The sequence below is a fragment of the Crocodylus porosus genome, unplaced genomic scaffold (assembly GCF_001723895.1).
Source record: "Crocodylus porosus isolate Cpor-Errol unplaced genomic scaffold, CroPor_comp1, whole genome shotgun sequence".
NCBI classification, from domain to species: Eukaryota; Metazoa; Chordata; order Crocodylia; family Crocodylidae; genus Crocodylus; species Crocodylus porosus.
Window position 1 is genome coordinate 99,201,556 of NW_017728906.1, and position 22,550 is coordinate 99,224,105.

At 41.6% G+C, this 22,550-nt stretch overlaps 1 protein-coding gene across 1 annotated transcript in view; it reads left to right on the forward strand.

Annotated features, from left to right (window-relative positions):
* Positions 1–1,050: 1,050 nt before the first annotated feature.
* EFNB2 (ephrin B2) overlaps positions 1,051–22,550 on the forward strand; it is a 49,076-nt gene continuing 27,576 nt past the window's right edge. The window contains exon 1 of the mRNA XM_019529677.1: positions 1,051–2,026. Within this exon, the coding sequence (XP_019385222.1) occupies positions 1,884–2,026 (143 nt within the window). The 5' untranslated portion in view covers positions 1,051–1,883. The remainder of the gene's footprint in view (positions 2,027–22,550) is intronic.

Here is a 22,550-nt window from a genome sequence, read left to right on the forward strand (position 1 = left end):
GGGCTGGCTTGGCATTTTTCACCTGGAGGGTACCAACTCCGGCTTGGCCTGGACTAAATGCCCTCTGGAGGTCCCTCCAGCCCTCTTTTCGTAAGAGCCATCACCCCCTGCTCACTCGCCTGTCGGCCAGCCTGCCTCTCTCTTAGTGCACTAGTTTGGGAGGTAAAGCAAGGCTCCGTCACCGCTGATCAGAAGGAATCACAGAATCACAGACAAGAAGGCTTGGAAGGGAGACCGGAGGGCACCTGGCCCGCCGCCCTGCTTAGAGCAGGACCATCTCCAACTAGATCACCTCGGCCAAGGCTTTGTCCAGCCGGGTCTTAAGGATGAAGACTGCACCACCTCTCTGGGTAGCCTGTTCCACCGCTTCACCACCGTCTCCTGAAAACGTTCCTCTTAATACCTAACCTCAACTTCCCTCGCTGCAATTGTGGGGCATGACCCTGGGGGTTCCTCTCAGGGGACATGACCCTCGAAGGGGTGATGGGGAGAGTCATTCCTTTCAGAGGACGTGACCCTTAGAGGAGTGATGGGGGGTGAGGGAGGGTGAATCCTTCCTGTCAGGGGATATGACCCTTGGAAGGTAGATGGGTGTGTGTGTGGGAGGGCGGAATAATTCCTTTCAGGGAACATGACCCTTGGAGGGGTGATGGGGGTGGTGAATCTTTTCTCTCGGGGGCCAGGAGGGCAGCATGCCCCCCGCCCCACCTCTTCTCCCACCCCAGCACCCCAAGCTCAGCGGAGTTGTTATTCCAGTTCTGGCGGGGAGGAGGAGGGAGGCGCGGCCGCCCTCCTGCTTTGAACCCAGAGGGACCCGCTGCCCACGTCTAAAACGGCTGCCCCGTGCGGGAGGCCCGGGCCCCGGCCCGGGCGGGGCAGAGGATCACCTGTCCCGCGCAGGCCCAGCCCCAGCCCCGGCTGAGCGTGTCGGGGCCCGAGGTGCGTAAGTGACAGGCGCGACGCCCAACCAGCGGCGCCGGTGCCGCCGGTGCCCTATGAGCGCGGGGCGGAGGGGCGGGGGGCTGAGTTTATATTGCTATGACAGCACGCTGCAAGCGGCGACTTTCGTGCATTGGAGATTCGCTGCGGTAGCAGTCGCCGCCGCCGCTCGGAGCCGGGCTGGGAAAGGCTGCGGCTCCGTCCTCGCGGCTCCCTCGGGGCGCCGGCCGCTCTCGCCGCCGGCCCCTGCGCATCTCGCCGGGAAGGAGCCGCTTCGGACGCCCGAGAGGCCACTCCTTGTGCCTGCCGGAGCCCTGCCGGGGGCTGGAGGAGCCGCTTCTCCCAGTGGATTTATAGAGCCGGGCTTCCCTTGTGGGGGGCACTAGAGACAGGAGCAGCCTCCTTTGCAGCGGTGGTGTCCCTGCCTGCCTCTTGATTTCTCCCACCTCCACTTTAATTCCCCCTCCCTTTTCATCTTCCGCCCCCTCTGTTTCTTTCGGCTTGTGCGTGCGCCCGGCGCCCTGGATCCGCCGCGGAGTTTGCAGCCCGAGGGACGCCCGCTCGCGCGGCAGCGGCAGCCGCAGCCGGGAGCCCCCCGCGAGCAGCTCGGAGGACTGAAGCCCCTGCCACCTCCTCCTCCCCGCGTCGCGGCGACTTGGGAGGCAGCCGGATTGCGAGCTGGCGGGAGCCTTACCTACACGCCGGGGGCACACATGACTCAGTAAATCTGCCTGCGGCTCTCCCCGGCCACCGCCTTCATCTTTGGCGTTTTATCTTGCAAAAAAAAAAAAAAAAGATACCTGGGCAGGGGGGCGCCGGGTTGGTGCTTCCCCCTCGTGTTGCTGCCTGGGTGGGCAGGGGGGTGTCGGGGTGGGCTGGAGGGGGGGCAGAGACGGGAGCCCGCCCGCCTGGCCGGCCGGAGGAGTTGGCCCCCGAGGGACTTGATGCCGCCGGCGACCATGGCAGCGCGGAGGGGCGACTCCTCCCTGTGGAAGTACTGCTGGGGAGTGGCGATGGTGCTGTGCCGGACGGCCGTGGCCAGGTCCATCGTGTTGGACCCGGTCTATTGGAATTCCACCAACCCCAAGTAAGTTGCCCTCCTCCTCCTGCTCCCCCTCCGTCCCCAGCTCCATGGGCAGCCCCTTGCACTTTGCTTTTCAATTGCACGACGAGCGGCTTGCGGGCCCCTTACTGTGCAGGGCACCCCCACCCTGGTCCCTATCCCGCTGTGCTTTGCCCAGGGGACCGGACTTGATTTCAGGGAGGAGAGGGGGCCTTTGTGCCTGGAAACTTGCCCGAGGGCACTGTACTTGGAGAGAGCAGGCGGGAAAAATCTGCAGAGGCGTGTAAGGAAGGTGGAAATACTCCCCAGTCCCCCAGAAATAAGGGGGAGTGCTGGTCTTGGGAACTTCGGGCCTGATATTCCCCCAAGGGATGCAGTTGTACAGCTCCTGCCGCCTGCTCTGGGGTCTTGAAGAGCCAGGGGTTGGGCTTTCTAAGGGTCACAGTGATTTATGGATCTGGCTTGGTGCTTGAGGGGCTCTTCTCCCCCCCCCCCTGCTCCCCAGCTGGGAGGGGGCAGTACTGGGTGCAGAGCCTCTGGGACAGGAGCCCTCTCAGACTGGCAGCAGCACCAGCGGATAAAATCCTGTAGGGCTTGTGGTAGTCCTGAAGCCCCTCACCACTAGCACAGAAAGGACACTTGCTCCCCTCCAGAAATGTGAAAGGCTTCCCCTTTTCCTCTCCCAGCCTTTGAATGAGGCCCTCTGTTTTAACTTCTCCGTGTGGAGATGCAGGGCCAGGTTTAGCCTATGGAATGAAGTCGCAGTCCTGGCTAAAGTGGTTTGGTAGACTTGGAAGTACTTATGTTAGGGAGTAATGTGTTGTCCATTGGGGAACCTTTTAATGTCTCTTCACTATCAAATTGGGGCAGAAAGCACACGTCTCTCCAGACTTGAGTAGGAAGATGCATCCTTAAATGTTCTGCCAAAAGTCTTGCTTGGGCGCATGAGCTAGGGATGTTATTTAGGGACCAAAAGAAGGGCAAGTTTGAATTCTCTTGGTCAAGACAATCTAGCCAATTACGTAGAAATGACCATTTTCTTGCTTTTAAAAAGTGCCCTGTTCCCTCCTATGTTGCTTCTGTCAGAGATGCAAAAAACCTGGAGTTGGCTTGGCTCAACTTCGAAATCCATCAAAACTTCAGTGACAGAGCAAAGGTTTTCTTTTGCCTGGTTGTAATTAGCCACTGCACAGGAAGGGGAGTGTTGTGTTTTAATAAGTAGCTTATAAAGATTTTTTCCCAGAAATTGTAATAAAGGAGGTTATTATTTCAAAAGAAACGAGACGCTTAGGAGATCCCTAATATAATTTTCAATGTACTCGTGCATTAACTGAATTGAAGATTTCTTATGAAACCCAGTAAGTAAAGTTTTAAGTGCCCTTAAATAAACAAGACCTAGCTGGGAAATTGCTTAGACAAGAGGAGCAAAATATTTCCTAAATCAGAAATATTAGCAGTATGTAGAGAATTGGAATAAAATTACGGAAGTTTGGATTAGATGGAGGGACTGAAGAAGTTTATTTAGAAATCGCATCTTAACTTCAGGGCTTAACTACTACTGCTTCCACTGAAGAGAATTTTCCTGACATTTTCTTCAGGAAGAGAGGGGTTTGAGTGGGTTAAGGCTGTACAGGAAAATTAAGACCACCTGATTTGTCATTAAAATGTTGGAACTGATTATCATTAGCAGGAAAACAATAGGCTTATTCATTTCACATACTATTTTTTTTTTCTTGTCTTACATGCCAAGTGATCACACGCAGTCAGAGATGAAAAGGCAGTTCACAGAATCACACTTGGTTTAGTCTAGATTTGTGGACCTGTATTTAAAGGATGTTATAAGCTAAATCCTTCTTCCTCTGACTTAGAAAACATTTGACTGTGAATAAAATAAACAGGGCGGTTTAAAAACTCATTTACGATATCAGTTAAATTCTTAAAATCACAGATTGATTGTAAGACTGAGTTGCATTGCATCTGTAGGCCTGCAGTGATTGTGGAGAGATTTAGTACAGCATTAGGGGAACAGAGCACCCACCCTGTAGCCACAGCCAAGTGAACAGTTTATTCCTACAGAGGTCACTCTTTCAATACAGAACACTCTCAGCATGTACTAAACTTGCCTCCATGCCTTTCTTTCAGTCTCGGCTCTCATTCACCTTTTTTTTTTTTTAATACTTACACTAGTAGTTCTCATTCGACGGTTTAATTTCACTCATGCCTAAATAACCAAATTGAACCTGTCTTACAGTACGTAGTTATTTGCTTACCTTGCCTACTTACCTACAAATAGCTTAGAATTGGCAAGAGGGAAAATGCTATTTGATTACAGAAAAGGTTTGCACATTATTAATGGTAGATCTAATACTGTCTAATTACTTTTTCAACTTAAATGCACACTTAAAAAATAGGTTCTGCCTGTTGATGTAATTGAGTTTTTTTGAGTGATTCATTGAGGTTTAATCACTGCAGTGAAGAAGTACACTATTAAAATTAGTCTTTTTCAATTGCTGGGGCTAGTGATTTATAGGCTACTTGGAGGCCTGTAGTTTGAGGAAGCTTACAAATGCATTAGTGATATTGCTGTTGGTGTGATTTGCTCCACTTTTCAAGAGCAGGATTTCTTTCTAATTCTTGTCACAATTGTTTGCCTGGAGGATACTGAATAATTTCTCCTTAGAAAAGGTCGTCCTCTTGGAAGATTCAAGCTGACTATTAGCCTGAGAAAACAGAAAATTTCCTTCAGAAGCTGCTCGGAGGACATGGATACACTGTGATATTAAAGACCCTTTATAACAATTGCCATCTTTGGGGTTAGTTAATTCAGTTATGGAAGTTGAATATTTATTTCTGTCAAAAGTGTCAGCACATAAATCTGCTTAACAGGGTGGTAGTTAAAATGCCCTGAGAATTTATTAGTCAGGTTAATGTAAGGCATGAAATAATAAATTTAGGTAGAGGTGAACACAAACTAAATTTGTTTTGTGCTTAGTTTTGGAGGTCATAATTTTTTGCAGGTGGTTAGGACAGAGCAAGCGGTAGCCATTTGAACATAAGCTCCAGGGCCCTAAGGTTCACTCTTTAGATATTGCTTTCATGCCTTGATTGACTTCCAAGATGGTTATTTCATTTATACATTTTTAATATACATCTCAAATCCAGTCCACGTTTTTTGGTGAAGATGTTCAGTTAGATGATGTGGCAGTGACTGATTTTATTTGTTTTTATTTTTTATGATGGAACTCTCATTTGGAACAAGCAGTATCTCAGACACGGTGTCATGGTTTTCAGACTACAAGTAGAAATTATTATGTGAATATAACTCTGGTTACTTAATTGTCATATTTTCAATCAGGGACAGTTTACCCATGGCCACTCTTTCTGTCCAGATAAATAGTGTATTTAGATTGCGCGCTACCTCAGTGTTATCTCACAAGGCACAGCATGGCTTTCAGAATATATATTGTAGAAGGTAGTTCCACTGAGTGCATTTTAGTCAGATGTTACAGAACTTCCCTTATCAAAAACAGTTTCTTATGTCTGCAGCAGCATTTCTTGCATACAGCAGGCCTGCTAAAGCGTTTTTCTTTCTGAACACACTGAAGCTTTTTCTTAAGCAGCTTTCTTTTTTGATATTGCTTGACTTAAACAAATACGGGCTAAATCATCTCTCTGATATACTATTATGTATGGAATATACTAGCGTCAGCTTCTCAAGAAATACGAAGGTGCCAGAGATTGATAACACAAACTACAATTGATGGCCCTGTTTAAACAGTCTATTCACTAGCATATAAACCAGTCTGCCTCTCATTGTATCTGAAATTCTTATTTTTGTAGGTAAACAAATGCACATTCACTACTGATTGAATAGCCCCTTGAACTATGCTCTGCAGTTTGCGTTTGGGTTAATCTTGTCGGTTTTAATATAGAGAGAAAAAAGGAAAAAGCACCAGGGGTGGAATTGTTAGTGCTTTCACATCCACATTCCTCACATTTTGTCAGGATGATAAACTGTAGGTAATGGACAGTCGTTGTTTCACAGGACAACTGAGCCAACTTGCAGCACAAAGAGCTTGCTAAAACGATATCTCACAACACGTTTGGTAGCTTCTTTCTAGACAAGAATTTATTTGAGAATCTTGTGTCATGGGACTGCACTTCTTAACCTTAACCATTACAGCTTCAAGCTGAAGAAATGGGAACTGGAGGTTAAAATGCTTTAAACACATGCTTGTAAGTCTTTACCAAAACATAACCATTGATATGTGGCTTGCTGATGAAGAGAATTAGTGCTTCTGTCTGGTTGGCTATTTCTGACACCTACAGCCAAGTGCTAGCTCAGGTGAATTAGTAACAAACCTAAAACAAGCTTAAAGTTAAATTTTTGTACTCTGATTTTTCTACAAGTCTTATTTTTTTTTTTACACCAGCTCAGTTGGAGTATAATTGCTATATTATTTGTAGTAATTACCTTAAAGCCTCTTATCTGTAAACCTTACTAAAGTAAAGAAAGCACTTTGTTTAGTGAAGTAATTGCCCTTAGACAGGAAGTGACTGAAAGTCAAGCTGAAAGCACTGGTTTTTTGGGGGTTTTTTTCCTCCTTCTCTTCCCCTCCCCCCCTTTAATTGCTCCTCTGTTTCCTTATAATGAGTTCATATCACTTTAGTATGATGCTTAGGAGCATCTCATGTTCACAAAATGTTCCTATAATGGGAAATTGGTTGAAATCCCAAGATGCCTATAGTGACATGATGGCAAAAATAGGCTGTTCAGGGACCTGCATAGCAGCCATAATTTTTTTTTTTTTTAAATGGATCTAGTCTTAAAGTACCATGTGACCTGTACTACTCAAAATTGCTTATTGCAGATGAGAAGAAAGTGTTCTTCTAAGAAAAATAGTGATCAAACTGTTATTCATGTGTGTCTAATCTCAGCCTTCCCTGATTGCTGACATAAAGAAACCTGTTTTTCAGGTCATTTATCATACATCTACATAGGTTTTCTTATGAGCTCACCCTTTCTATGGCGTTGAGAAGACATAAATAGGAGTGCTCAACTGTTTAAAATATTTTGATTAAAATATGCAGGTCAATAGAAGTATAAACTTCTAGTCAAGACTTAGTTCTTTGATTTACTTTTTTGCGGGGAGGGTGCAGTATATGAAAGGCAAGAGAAGGGAGGATGGCAAATGGACAGTGTTAGAACAGCTTGGAAAAACTCCTGGGGCTTCATTGTCTTTCTAAAGCCAGAGAATACAAAGACATACGCAATTCAGCCCTTCTCCCATGATGGAAAATGTAAACCGTTGACACGGCTCCCATGTTTAACTTGTTTAATTCTCATTTTAAATTCAGTACTATACCAGCCGTGTGAACTCTGAAGATTTCTTTAGTAATCCATTTTGTAGTTCCGAATCAAAAACAAAGTGAAAAGGTCTGACACAATTTGCTTTTATTTTTAGGCAAATCAACCCTGGTCATAGTTAATAAGGGGATTACAACCCAGACTAGGTCTTTACAGATGTAATGTAAATCAAGGGCAGAGTATAAAGAAACTGATCCCTTTTGATTGAAGTATGGTAAAAAGGCATAGAGAAACTAGCAGCAGTAATCTGATTGTATGGCAATAAAACCACCATTTTCTGTCTTTCAGATAAAAATAATGTGGTAAATCCATGCAGTTCATAAGATGTAAAGGCAGATAAAGGGTGATGCCATGGCAACATATAGATTAGCTTGATGTTAGAAATGACACGTCTCTGAAAGGGGTGTTAGAAACTAAGGGCCTTGCTCGGGGCTGTAAGGTATTATGTGAGAACTGCACAAAACTTGGAGGCCAGGATTAGAAAGTATGAAAGGCCTACTTGTGGCTTGGGATGGTTAAAGCAGTAAAGAAAAGCTGCTCAGTTCTTGCTCATTGGTAGTGTATAATATGGTAAAGGTAGATTTCATTTACTGCTTTTTATTGAGATTTGGACTGATTAAAACTTCAGATCACTGCAATTGTTAGGATGTGGAAGATTTTCCTTTTTAACTCCTGCCCTAGCAGCAGAAGCCATTCTGTAGGATTAGCTGCACTTTGAGTTTGTTTCCTTAATCTATTTGGGCTTCAGGCAGGGACATGCTGACAAGGAACAGAGAACAGAGGGGATAGGTAGGACTGGTTTATCTGAAAAGAAAACAGAGACCTTTTGATTCCAGCCATCTTTCAGACTGTGGTCTCAATCTCACACTCCATGGGAGAAGCAAAGATAAACATTCTGCATTGTCCTTCTCCCTTAGCCAGATGATTCTTCTACAATTTTTGTTTCCCACTCTCAAAAAAAATATAAAAGAAAAAATCCAGCTTCAATTCAGATTAGCTCCTAAAGCTGCTGATAACCAAGGTGATATGGTAATTAGTCCAGGTGGTATTTATTCCTGAAAGGCGTTTTGAAATCCAGAGTTGAATGAGATGGGACCCCTTTTGACTTAAAAGAAGTCTCAGTCACCTTGCATTGGGCCAAGTTTAGCTGTTGGCCAAACCCCTTGCCTGCAAAGGAGTTGGGCCAGATGAGAATCTGATCCTTTGTTTTGTCACTTTAAGTGTGCTCTAAACTTTCCTCCTAAACTGATGCTGCTGCATGGATCCTCCATTGCCTCTTCTCCTAATCAGCCTTGTAAATACCTAAGACTTATTTTGGGTTTTTTTTTCCTGCAGTGCTCCTATAATGGTGAAAAAATAAAAAAAGATCTTGGAACAGCTTCTTATGTTGCATGTTGAGCTTCAAAGGACGGGTTCAACTAGGAAATATTTGCTTTATTGCCACTTCACTATTTTGTTAGGAAGAAGCACCTTGTATTTGTCAGGGAGAGTCTAGACATTGAAAAAACACTGAAGCTTACATTAACTCCGTCTCTATTTGAAGGTGGCCTTTGCTGAATTTGATAAACTGGAACTCAATACTGTTTGCTGGCACTGGCTTGGTTAATTTCAAGGTTTCTGCAAGTTCTCCATGGTATAGGGAGTGTTGAGTAAGAAGCTAATTACATGCTCACATTTGCAGTTTTTAGCTTTGCTGACAGAACACTGGAAAGTTGTGGGGTTTTTTGTTTGTTTGTTTTTTTTTAATGCACTTTTGATGGAGAACTCAATTCCAAAACCAAAATTAACAAGCTGCTATAGCTGATATCTTTTACAAGAGAGAAATGTACAACAAGCACATGTAGGGGCTTGAGCAGACTGGTTTAATATATGGGGTCTGAAGCATTCAGACACTGGCCTCCATTCTAGTTTACCCTTCAGAAATTTGTATCAAAAGACCCATTTGGTTTGCTGAAATTCTGCAAAGCACAGGGGTACCCTCTGCTAATTTACAGGCTGGTCACATCCAAGCACCTTGCATTCTGCATTTGACAATGATTGCTAATGGGCCATTCAACTAAAGTATTTGCTTGTTAACAGGGAACAGAGCATGATAAATGTCCAGCAAGCTTGCGGCCTCCTTCAGCTTTTCAAATGCAGACTGGTGCATATTTATGGCAGGCAAATGACAAAAGAAGAAGCTGAATTACTCTGGCCTTATGCTTTCTGTTAGAACAAGGGTTAAAGTAATTAAAGAAATAATGCAAAAACCGATGTCCTTTGTTTGCTAACCATTATCCAACATTTAGCTTTCGAACTTACCTGTCATGTCACATTTAAGAAATGTACTAGATAAGACTATGTACATTTGGCAAAGCGTAGAAGAGAATAGGTAATCTTTTTATATAATCTTTTTTTATTGCAAGGGATGTCAGGTATGCCTATTTGTGGTGTTCCTGTACAGCACCATCCGCAAGTCCTGCTCTTTGAAATACTTTTCACTTGTATACTTAAAACGCAGAAGATTTTGCAGGTGGCAGTTGTATTCTCTGACTTCAAAGAGAATAGCTGCAAAAACTCCTGAGTAAGAAAACAAGCCTATCACACTCGGTACATTTGTCTAAATCAAAGTATGAAAACAAAATGGCAGTAAGAGCGGGTTAATTGGTTTGTTCTCTTTTGCCGGAGCATGTGCAAGTAAGTGTTTTTTATAAATTGAAACTTTAAGTTTCTGTGTGTGTGCGCGCACGCAATGAGTTACCGACGTCACTTTGAATACATGATAGTATATTGCAGTAACACAGCCTTAAGTATAATAAGTCCATCTCTGAAGGTCCTGCTTCAACCCTCACTGAGGTCAATGACAAAGCTTCAGTTAGTCGGGCAGGATATGGCCCCAAATTCTTTCCCTATGTTTACCTGTAGGTATATCTAAGGTTGTCAATGCTTGATGAGAGCTTTGGGTTAAGATTTTTTAAAAATGAGTACTTTTTTTAAATTTTAAATTCTCTGAAGCCATAGTTTGGTTTATAGTTAACCCAGTTCTAATAAGTGGTCAGTTTTCAGCAGTCTAAATATGGATTTAGAAAAGACTACAGGCTCTAACTTTTGAGTATCTTATCTTTGCCACTTTATGCTTACGTTCTTAAGAATGCTGTGCTTGCATTGAAATCGAGGGGGGAAAAGACTCTTGGTGACTGTGGTGGGGATTAATTGGGCTGAAGATTTAAAGTTTTTTCTTTCCATAAAGTACCATTTAAAATTTTTCTAGTAATGCTGAGAGCATTCTTGTCATACATGTATTTAATGCAAAAACATCCACAACTTTTTTTTTTCTTTTCTTGGTAGCTGTATTTTGTGTATAGAACTTTTTTGCTTTTTGTGTGTGGTGGAGAGAAGAGTACAGAAGTAGAGGACCTCTATCTATTTTTGGCAATCCTTACCAACCAACAGCCAGCGTTTGCTTGTGGTATCAACATGATAACTATAATACAGCTGATTTTAAACTTTGATGTAACAGTCTAGGCTTTTTTCTGGTTTAGAACACTACTCTCTAGCTAAGAATGGCTTATAAAAGATTGTGTTTAGTAAGTGAATCATTACTGAAGCATGACATGCATCTGTCTGCATAGATTTTTTTTTTTTTTTTAAATCTATAGAATTTGTTTAAAAAATGGTTTGTGCTCATCTTAACACTAGTTTGTTTAGTTCTGGACCTGTGTGCATGGTAAAGAACAACCAGTATATCCATATTGCTAAATTAAAACAATGAATTCTGACCTATGGTTTGCAGAAGATTCCTTTTAGCTTGCATTTAACTCTATAAATTACTTATTGTTTTATTGTCTCTGTTAAAATAGTGTGTGTGTTACTCCGTGATTAGCTACCCTTTCCAAAAAGCCATGGTGATAAGATTAACAACGCATATTATCTGAGTTAAGGTAGGTGTGTCCTAAGCTAATGAGAAAGTATGTGGATTTTTTTTTTTTTCCTTCCAAGTCTAGGCACAATTGAATGCCATTTTATTTTGGATTTGGGAGCTCAGCCAGATTCCAGTCTGTCAGAGCTGAGAAGACTTAAATCAAGTCCAGGCCTATTTCTACAGCAGACTGGAATTCTGGCTCCTTGCCTGTGGATTCATTCAGTAAGGCCCATCTGGCTTTTGATGTTCTGCAAGTTTGAAGCAGTTTGTTTAAGGAACCTATGTACTGAACACTGGTGAATCCATACGTGGCTGCAGTTTTGACTCTTCAAGTGGTAGGGTGTTTTGCATTTCCATTTTCACTGGTGCCTGCCATCTGCTTACCTACTGCCTGAGCAGCAGTTGCTTTCTATACCTGACTGGATAAAAGTGCAATTTTAGAGTTAGGAACATCTTGACTCCTTTTGGGGCTTTGCAGTCCCATTGCATTCACTGACCACACTTCAATTGCTTTCTTCATGTTTAATTAATTTCAGTTTAGTTCAGGAGCAGTCTAGTTTAATCACTGTGCAACACTTAACCTTTTGGGGGTTTTTTCAAGGTAACTTCAGGCTGTATAGGTTAGCTGAGCAGAGAAAATCATGTTGGCAGGCAAGATTACTAGGCAGCATAATAACTGTTATGAAGGACAAAAGTTTGGTTAGGAATTTCTGTCCCAGTTGAGAAGAGTGTTATTGTTTACCAAAGCACTTAAGCACATGCTGAATCAGAAGGGTAGAATCCTATTTTACTTTACATGCCCAAGTCTTATTTTCTCATCTGTGAAACTGCAAATGTTGCCCATTATACACAGTTCGTCATCCTATTCTGCATGCAGTGTGGATTTGCAAGTGTCCACACAACTATTGAGCATGCACATACATAGGAGGGCTATACGCTGGATTGGCAGTAACAGTGGCTCTGTATGGGCATTTATACATGTGCTCCAGGAGTGGGAGGGAGGAGGAGTACGCTTTAATTATCAGCTCTTAGAAAGTATATAGGTTTGAAGAGTCAATTATATCAGCATTCCCACACTGACAAATGGCAATAGGGGTGCTTTAACTAAAGCTTGTGGAATGAGCTTTAGTTAAAGCACACCCACTGCCATTTTCCAGTGTGGGGATGCTGATGCATGTCACACTGGAGTCTACTGGAGCATGGTAATTACCATGTTCCATCAGACTCAATTAGTGGAGTCTGCTCCAAAGCGCTGTAATTAGTGTCAGAGCAGCCTTGCTACATGTGCATAGGTGCCTTATATGTACATCTGAATCAATATCTCATATCCACAGGCTGGACACTATCCAGCCTCTCTCTTGAAACAGTTTGACTGCACCTTGCATTTAATATTGGCCTCTTGAAGGCTCAGATCGAGCGAAAACATTAACTGGATAAAATGCATGGACAGCAGTAGGGAAGTTTGTCGCATTGATAGCAAATGTCCGGGGTCTGCTCTGACCCAGAATATCTCCATGTATCTTTTTGGATGTCTAGGAGGATGGATTTAAGAAGAGTGTTGGAGTGGGCAGGGAGTGAGATCCATCTAACCTGTGCCTTGGCTGCTAGAGCACCCCAGTGAGAAGCTCAAAAAATGAAAGTTGACACCTTCACACCCAGGGCATAACCTGGGTGTTCTGCTTCTTGGGCAAGTGCTCTAACCATCTGCTGAAAACACTGGGAGGGCCTTGTCTAGGCTTTAACACCTGCTAGTCATGGACTTTTACTAGTGCAATTTAATGATTAAGGCACCTGCAACCAGCCTGGCCAGCCTAACTGATCAGTAACTGTGTACGCTCATATACCCAGACTGCACATGCAATAGGATTGTAAACTAGAAGTACTAAAAACTGATGGTTATGCAGCCGGATAACTGGCACTTTGGTCTGTAAAGTGAAATGGGATTCTTCCCTAAGTGGTTGAGTAAAAGTAGATTTAAGTGTGTGCTTTCTTGAGTTGAGGCTGGAATGAGAGTTTTTTTTAATATTAAAAACAGAAATGCACATTTTATTCTAAGGGTTTTTTATCTTAATGCCTTTACATTATAAATGAACCTGAACCAAATCTACCATTTTCTACACATGATGTGCTCAGTGTGTGTGTGTGTGGGGGGGGGGGGGGGGGAGGGAGTAGTCGGTGAAGCAAAAGTCCCTACTGCAGGGCGTGTTGGCTCCCTAATGCAAACGAGGATAAACCAAAGGGATTACATTGGTTTTGCTACTCTGGTAAGTTAGCTGTTGCAAACTATTGTATGTTCTTGCCTCCAGTTAGGCTGGCCGCCAGTTATGCTGAATCATGGCCATTTGCAAGCAGGCATATATGCTATTAGATCTGAGACAGACCCCCCTGTTGAAATTCTGGTCAATGACTCGAACCCAGATCTATAATGGGTTAAGTAGGAAAAGTTAAAGCTGAAACTTAATCTCTTCCAAAACTTGGGAAGAGATTAGATTTACATTTGGATTTCAGATGTCTGCGTGTATTTTTGTTTGCTTCAGGCCAGTATCAGGAGACAGAGGTAAGTAGGGGGGAGGCTATTACTCAATTTTTGGAACTTTATTTGCATGTGAAGAGAAGAAAACATTTGGATGGAAATACAACAGCCAAAAGAAATTTGTGGCTGGGCTTTGTGAAAATACTCCCAGAAAAATTCTATATGGTAGGATGGGAAATCTTGGCCTGGAGAGACCTGATTTTAGGTATTTGTTCCAACTTTATGGTCTCATTACTTAGGCCAATAGTTCTCATTTTCAGGGGCACTACATCCCTGCACCACTTTTTTTTTTTTTTTTTTTTTAATGCAGTACCACCCTGGGGTTGAAAACTGCAGTTGGTGCTGCTTTGGCATTCCTCCATGCTTCACAACTGGGTTCTGGTGCCTCCAAATTAAATTGCCCTGCACAGCCCATGACAGGCTGTGACATATGCTTATCCCCCTCCTGTTTTGGAGAACTCTTTAATTGGCCTAAAGCAGGCAGGAGTGGCCTTGTACTGTGTAGCATTTCTGATTTAACCCTTTGTATGGTCCTCCCAGAAACAGAAGCATGGGTAGAATTGTCCTGTATGTGCGTGCCAGGGTAGTGCCAGACTGGGAAGGGCTACAGCTGAGCCAGTTCATGCTTGCTTTTGTATGATGACAGCTCTAATGCAGCAGGAGCATATGAAGGGCAGTTATACCTGTCTGCTTCTACTGCAGTATCCCTGAGGAGGGCTCACAGCACCCCACTGACTCAAGTAAGCATCATGGGGGGGGAGGGGGGAGATATTTTCAAAACAGTTGCAGAACAGCTGAATAATTCCCTTTTGAATTTATTCACCAAGATAGTCAGTGATTATTAATGTCTATTCAAATAATGAAGCAGTCTCCACCTACTTTTATAGACTCCTGATTTTAAATAGTGCTGGAACAAGACAGTACAGGTGGAAATACAGTATATAGTTAAGAAAAAGGAGACTTACAACTTTAGTTTGTCTCTTTTGTGCTGTTGTTGATAAAAGATTTGTTTCTGTACTTCACTGTTCTATAGGAACAGTGGAATATAGAACAGAAAAGCACAGCAATGGAACAATCTGTTTTAATTGTCTCTACTACCCGTAGTTTGTGATTTACAGTGCCCTTTAAAAGCCAGTTCTTTGGCAGATGCCAGCTGGTTGCTGTGAGCAGAGACTTCAGTGACTCTTGTAAGGAAGACGCATGGTTTAGTTTGACTTTCCTTTTCATACAGACTGAAGCCCTGCGTCTTTTCAAGAAAATGCTGTTTCTCATTTCCAGGCCACAGGATCCGTGGAGCATCAGGCTTGTGTTGCACAGATTTAAGAGGGGGAAAAACAAATAAATATCTGATTATCTTTTCTGCGTCAACAGAGCACTATTTTAATGTTCCCAGTAGCATATTTTGAACAACAGTTCTGTAATTAAGTCAACATCAGGCTCTTGTACTCTGTGGCTAGCAAATGAGAGAAAGCACCAGCATCCATATCAAAGGGAGTCAGTTTTCATTACTGTAATAGTTCAGTTGTGCGGTGCTGTAGGCAGTGAAATGTAATATTATTGTGACTTGTATAGTAATTGTAGGATGACAGAAGGAAATGGATTAAGTTTAAATATAAGTGTACAACAGCACATGGACTTTGTCAAATGGTAACCAAGGTTATTGGGGTAGGGACAGCCCTCTCTGGCCCTGTCATCATGAATTAGTATTTTGTAAATAACTGGCCTCTAGTCCATAGATTTATTACTTTTAGTAGATATATACGCATAAGCAGAGATGCACATGAGTGCTGTAATGGCTGCAGCTGCATTAGAGTTGCAGAATGGGTTTATACATAAATGTTTCTAGGGCTAGGCTTGGTGTCCTCACCTTTTCCTGAAAAATGTAAAGGCCTGTAAGTTCATGAAGTTCTGGTTTTAAAAGCTACTCATCAGTGTTAATTCAGGGGTTGCTGCCTCCCTCCCCCACCCCCCTCCAGCCCTTTGTCATTCTTCTTTTTCATGACTATACCAGGTCCAAGGTGCTGATGATCTTTGCTTTAGAAAAAATGTGAAAGGGCCACCTGCAAATACCCCCAAATGCCCATATGCATGCAGCTTAAAGCAGAAAATGTCAGTGTAAGCTACCAGTTACCGATCTGTTCCTTGGTAGTTTGAAGGCAAGGAAGGCTCAGTGCCTCGCTTGTTTACATTTTAGATAATTGCAAGTTTCTCTGAAAGTAGTGTCTGTTCGCCTAAGCCTATGTAAATGTAGTGCCCTATTGTTGTACTCCAGTATTTCACAGCATTTCACTCAAGTGTGTTCATGCTGAAACCTGTTCTAATGTTAAAGTGCAAAAGGGGGCAGTAAAGTGCTATCCAAAAAAATGCTGATTTTTAAGGGTATTTTTTTCATGTAGAGGTTGCATTTCTCTATGGGCTTACGATCCTCTGTATTTAAAATAAGTCTTACAAATATTTTCTGCACCTAGGAAAAAATAATGTAGCAGAAATTTAACATTAAGTATTGTGGGAGTGAATGTCTGGTTTATGTAGCTCCATGCTCTGTCCTTTAACCCATGCGTGAAGCAGTCTGCCCACTTGGAATAATTATGAGGCAGAAATCTTTCCTCGAGTGTATTTGGGACATAACTACATTAAGCGCTTCTGAAAGACTAACTTTGCCCATAATATCTAGCTCTCATTTTGTGAATTGCCAGCACTGCATTTTTATGAAAACAAAACACAAAGAACTTGGAGGCCAGGGATTCCTGGTTGAAGTACGAAAGTGTGTAGTGGTGTCATGGGTCAAGAGTTGGGCTCTCATCCAGAGCTGCATGCATCATTTATCAAGAGGTAACTAGAAAGAGCAACTAATTACAATGCACCTACTGAGTGTTTTCTCTTCCAGAAATTGCACAGAATAACCCATTTATGCAGACAGGCTTCAGCTTTCCTCTGCAAGCACTCGCATAAAGGGGAGGGGAACATGGCTTGTGGGTCTTTATATATACATATACACACACATCACTTGTTCTATTCCATTTCAGTAGACGTGTGCACCATATGGAATAGAACAAAGTGGTGTGCATGTGTCAGAGAGAAATGGAAAGTAAACAGTGATTTCTAGGAGAGTTTTTGAAGGCTAAGTACAGTTGTTAGCATTCATATTCTAAAGTTTGCCAAAGTGATAAGCTAATACAACTTTAAAACAGAGTATTTGTCACATACTCGTAATATTTTTCAGTCAGGAGACCAAACCTACAGCACATTAACTTCTCTTTTGTGGTAACCAGAATTGATTCAGTAAATGGATCAGAATTCTCTAGTGCTTTATGTACTTATGGCAGTGCAGTAATTGCTTTCTGCACAATAATACAAAAAGTTAATTGCTATTAATAGTACTTTATGTGGAGGTCACATATAAAAGCTGACTATAAACACTTCAGTTTTGGAAAAAACCTTCATGTCAGGAGAGGATTGGATCCTCCACATTTCACAATCCTAGGCTGTACTACCTGGGAAGTAAATATTCTAAGCAATGTTTTCCACTCTGGTGCGAAAAAAAAGCCAGACCTTGCTCCCAGTTCTGGTGTGAAAAAAGCCAGATAAGCATTTGCTGTGGGAGTGTTTTTTGTTTTTTGTTTTTTAAGATGGGGAAAACGCACTTCTTCCATATCATTGCTTATTTTGTACCAGTTGCAGACCTCAGGTGTATGTCAAATAGAAAAGGGTAAAGCATGCCCATCTCTAAAGTGGTTTAGGTGTTTTGCATATTTTCCCTTGGGCAGTTCATCAGACAAGTTACATTTTGCCTTTTAAGCAGGAATGTAGTATAGATGACATTCACCCCATGGTTAAAGGCTTTGAAAAAAAGATGCAGGATTTCCAGAAGGATTTTACGTACATCACAAGGTTAAGGGGAGAGCAGAACTTCTAAAGCATGTCTGTTTAAAAAGGTGAATTGTGAATAGGAGAGTATAAGAGAAATGCTGGGGTTGGCTGAGTGGAAAAGGGGCCACTGAGTACTCGGTTACAGGCTCCAGTTCCTAAAATCCCCTGCCTAGGAAGCACAGAGGATCAATGGCCATTGTTTCAGTCTGTAGTAGCTGTAAAGGGGCTGGGCTACATTCCTAGTATTATGGATTGTTTCCCTTGAACAAGATCTTTAATCTGAAGTCATTGCCTTAAAAGAACTAGATTTTTTTTTAACATGATTAAACTATCTAATTTGCTAAAATTTTCAGGAAGGTGTATTCAGCCAGACTATACCCAGTTGATGAGCATTTTTTGTCATCAAGGAGCACGTAATATTTGCAACCTCTCTGCTCTTGCAGCGTAAAGCTGCTTTCTGTGTGACCCCAAAGGTGCTGGCCTGCCTAGGAGCTCTTTTCCAACACACTGCACATATTTCCGTCCGAATGAAAAAGAGGTACTTCAGGGGTGAGCAGGCACTGCACAGTCCAGTGCAGCATACAGAATAGGTACTATTTTGGGAATAAGTTTGTGTTGAATGCAGCATTTGAATAGCTTGTAATGTGGGAATCTATAAGGAGTGTCTGGGCCTAAAAGTTGTTGTTTGCTGTTTGTTTGTTTGTTTTTAAAATAAAAGTAAATGTAGAATGTAAAAGCCCCACATTTAGGAGTGTGCACTGCAGTATCTTAGTTCTTGATTTTTTTTTTTAAATGATTTTGGCTAACGATGATGATGTTGTCTTTAGGGCAACCCCAGCTGCAGCAATCTTGATTCACATGAAAAGTCCTGTTAAAATAAGTGAGATTACTTGAATGAGGGGAAAAACATCCTTTTTATACTAGTGAGGGTTTGGTAGATCCCTTGGAGTTGGCTTGCTGATTTTTCAAAAACAGGCTTTTTAAAGTGTTGGTGTGAGACCTTGTTAGTAATTCTCATACTCTTTTCTGTCAATGTAATACTATCAAGCTAGCTTCCAAATCCATGTTTAAATCCATTTTAGTAAAATGAAATGGAATGCATTCCTTTTTCTTTTCCCCCTCCCCACCATTATAATTCTGTTAAGCCAATTCAGTCATCACATATACTTTTGATGTTAAATCCAGTCGGAGGTAATTTGTATTTTAGGATTAGTTTAAAAAAATAAAATAGTGACCATGTTTTAGCTGGAGTCCATGTGAGTTCTGAGATGGGACTTTTTACCTTTACCTTTTCATGCAAACTAGTTGCAGAGGCTGAAGGGTCTGACTCTCTGATCTCTATTGCAAAAGTCACAGTAATTTAAACAGGAGTGTGGCTAGGCCCATAACTACTGCTTCTGAAAATGCATAGATCAAACTTCTAAGAAAATGTATGGTACATCCCTGATAACATACTTAGTCCCTTTCAAACCAAAGAATGTGATGTAGATCTTACATTTCTGTACAGAATTGAGAATTGCTTCTGTAGAACCCGGACCTACTCATTTGAGGGTTGACTTGCACTATACCGAGGGTCATACTGACTGAGTTGGGCATTGGTGCTTGATCTCAAATTCATTAAAGCCAAAGTTTTTTTTCCACCAACTTCCTTGGACTTTGGATCAGAACTCTGGAACTTTTATGTTGCTTAAATGTTTTCTCCTACAGATAAAAGAATGTAAAATACTATTTTTTATTTCTGTAAAAGCAAGATGGTGAATACATTATTTAATGACCATTGCTGTTAGTAGGGACATGTACGTAGAGTGATTCTTTTGTCGTCTGGGATTTGTAGTCTTACAAGTAAAATGGCCACATCTAACAGACTTTGCTACTAGTATTCATAACATAATCTTTAATGAAACTCTTCAATGAGTAGCTTTATAGTCAGATTGGTAGTTAAACTTCATAAAATCAAGTAGCTAGGATTCTTTAACAGAAGACTTCATATTGCATTCTTACAAAACATCTTTGTTCACATTTTTAGGGTTATTTATCTCATTAATTTCAAACTAAATGTCCACACCAATCAGTTCATGTAAGATACTGGAGCACAAATTTGGCATTGTTTCTTCAGTTGCATATTTTCAAGGGTCTGGCAAGTACTGTCATACTTTCTATAACTGCATTTGTTTAAACATTAGTGAGACATCATGAAGGCTAAGAATATGTACAGTTTCCCAGGTTGGTAAAAGCACATCAGTATATATTTTTGGCACCGGGATTAATTAATACAGTCCCTCTATGAATTTGTCTCCCTTGACTATTTTACAACTTCAGTGAAGCTACTGAGTGAAGATTGCTGTAGACTGTCAATGAAAAATTCATCTTTAAAGATACATACTTCTGATCCTAGTAAGACTTGATATGCAGAAGTAGGGCATGTTTGTCAGCTTATACTTATGGAAACAGTCCTATATAATTCAACAGAGGTGAATTCAGTAGATTTCCATGTGGAAAAACTGAAATGAGTCTGAATGGGAATTCTCTTGCATCAAATTTAAATTTTATAGTACTTCAACTGGTAGGGGATGTTAATGCCATGCTTTTTAGAAACCTGTTGGTTTAAAGTGGATACATGAAGTCTAGTGTAGATAATTGCTGTAACAGCAATAGGAGTGGGGAACAGACTTATTTTCATTCTAGTTTTTATTGCTCCCTCCTTCCCTCCCTTATGACTATAATAAAATAACATTTTTCTTGAATGTGACAATTTTTCCGTAACAAACAGCAATGGAGCTGATTTTTAGGTCAAGTTGAATGACTAATTTTAAGTGTGTGTGGGGTTGGGGTCTGAAGGTTTTTGAACAGGCACTGGGTCACCAGTGGAATGATACTGTTGACATGAATATGCCTTCTGAGAGACTATATTACTTTGAATGTACAATTTTTTACTTTTCTCTTGTATGTTTTCTATTCACTTTTCCCAGGGTACTTACAGGATTGTTATTTTGGAGTAGATTCTTCAGCAAACTGCTTCCTTGCTGGTATAAAGGAGATGATGTACACCAGTCCTTTCCCTTAAAGATTAATCTAAAATGAAGGAACCCTTCTAGTCAGGGCTTCTGGTACAAGGGATGTTGCCAAGAGGGTGTCAGGCAATCATTGGAAAGATCTGTTGGGACACCAGGCAGCTACTGGCTGTGGCTAGGCACAGACATTCAAAAAGCCTGAGGCAGAATCAAAGTTATGCAGAGAGAGGCTCCTTTGTCCCTTGGTCCTTTCCATGCCTGCACACCTATGTTTGTATTCTCAGAAAATATTCTCTGTTCCCATAGACTTTAATCAAAGCTGGATCTATCCTCTATTTTGTGTATGCATGTGTGAGAAGTACATAATATTTGTTTGTACTATTGTACTTCCCTAATAGATTAAGAGAAGTAGCCTGTGCTTGAATTCACCAGCAGTAACAACTCTGCAGTGAAAGTTGGCAGCTGGAAGATGGCATTTTATGACTCTAGGATCTGTATTAATCCTTTGAGCCTCCTAGTGTTCACCTCTGCTCTAGAATTTGCCCCAAATGAATCAGATGTAATTAATGTATCCTTGCTGTGAGGCTCCAGACTATAATCTTTAGTGTAACACATGCCACTGGCAGTACTGATTTGGCATCATTCATGAGATTCGGAAGACTTTCTGATCCTCCCTATTAGTTACACTTGTGTGTGAAATAAGGTTTTTCATTAGTTGAAGGTACCTTCTAATGCACACCTTTCAAAGCACATACAAAACCCATCCAAGTTTCCTGGATGTGTGAATGTCTTAACACTGCAGCTAGCCAGCTACTACCTTAATTGGCCTCCAACACTGAATGTTATTGTTAGAACTGGAGCATGAGCACATCTTTTTTGGCTTTATATTCAAAGATGCAATACTATACACACTGGACCAGGGTTGAATTTTGCATACTATGCAAAAATCTTTACAGCAGTAGTTACAGAAGTAAAAATATTGCTGACTAAAATCGGCTAACTTGTACCAAGGCTGAATATAGTCCTTCATTTTTTTTTTTTTTTTATAGGCTCAGGCCAAGTTTTTAACAAGTTGTTATGCTCTAAATTCTACTTGGGGTAAAATGTCTGAGTCCTCAAAAGTGGTGAGTACCTAAGTAGGAGTCTTTGGGTACCTGATACTTTTGAAACTCAGATGATTTACTTTGGAGGCTAAATGAATGCACCAGGAGTCTAGCTTTACACTTGTGTTTTTTTGCAGCCTTAACCTAACTTAATATTACTGAGTAATAACTGCTCTTAGCTATGGGTTACTGTAAGTTTCTGTGGTGGAACTGAAATGCGTGAGGTGAAGCTCTTAATCTTTTACTGTCTCCACCCATACATATAATTTACTGTCGCAAGGAAAACAAGGAAACAGCATGACAAATTCTCCTTATAAAAAGGTTACAGTGAAAGCCACAAACTGTGGGGAAAGATTTCAACACAGGCAGGCTCTCAATGCAATCTTTTAACTTTCAGTCCCTTTCTCTTTCTTTTTTTACGTCATCAATGTTAAGGGCTAAAAGCACAAAAATTAGAGTGGAATCAAAATTGTCAGGTTTAATCTTTTAGAATATGGGGAATGGATTTCCTCTGCTATAGTGTCTAACTTGTGCATCCAGTTAGAGCTCTTGTAACTTGCATTTCAGCTTTTGCATGTTAATTCTGGGCTGTTGTTTAACCCTTCTTTCCTGTGCCTACTCCAGGGATGCTCAACCTCTGCCCTATGGTGCCATTAGTATCTAGCCCACTGATCAGGAAGATTTGTAGCAGGAGAACGGTGGCAGTAAATGCCTTCCTCTACTGCCAAACTCCAAATCCTTTGCAGTAGGTTGGGGCTAGGT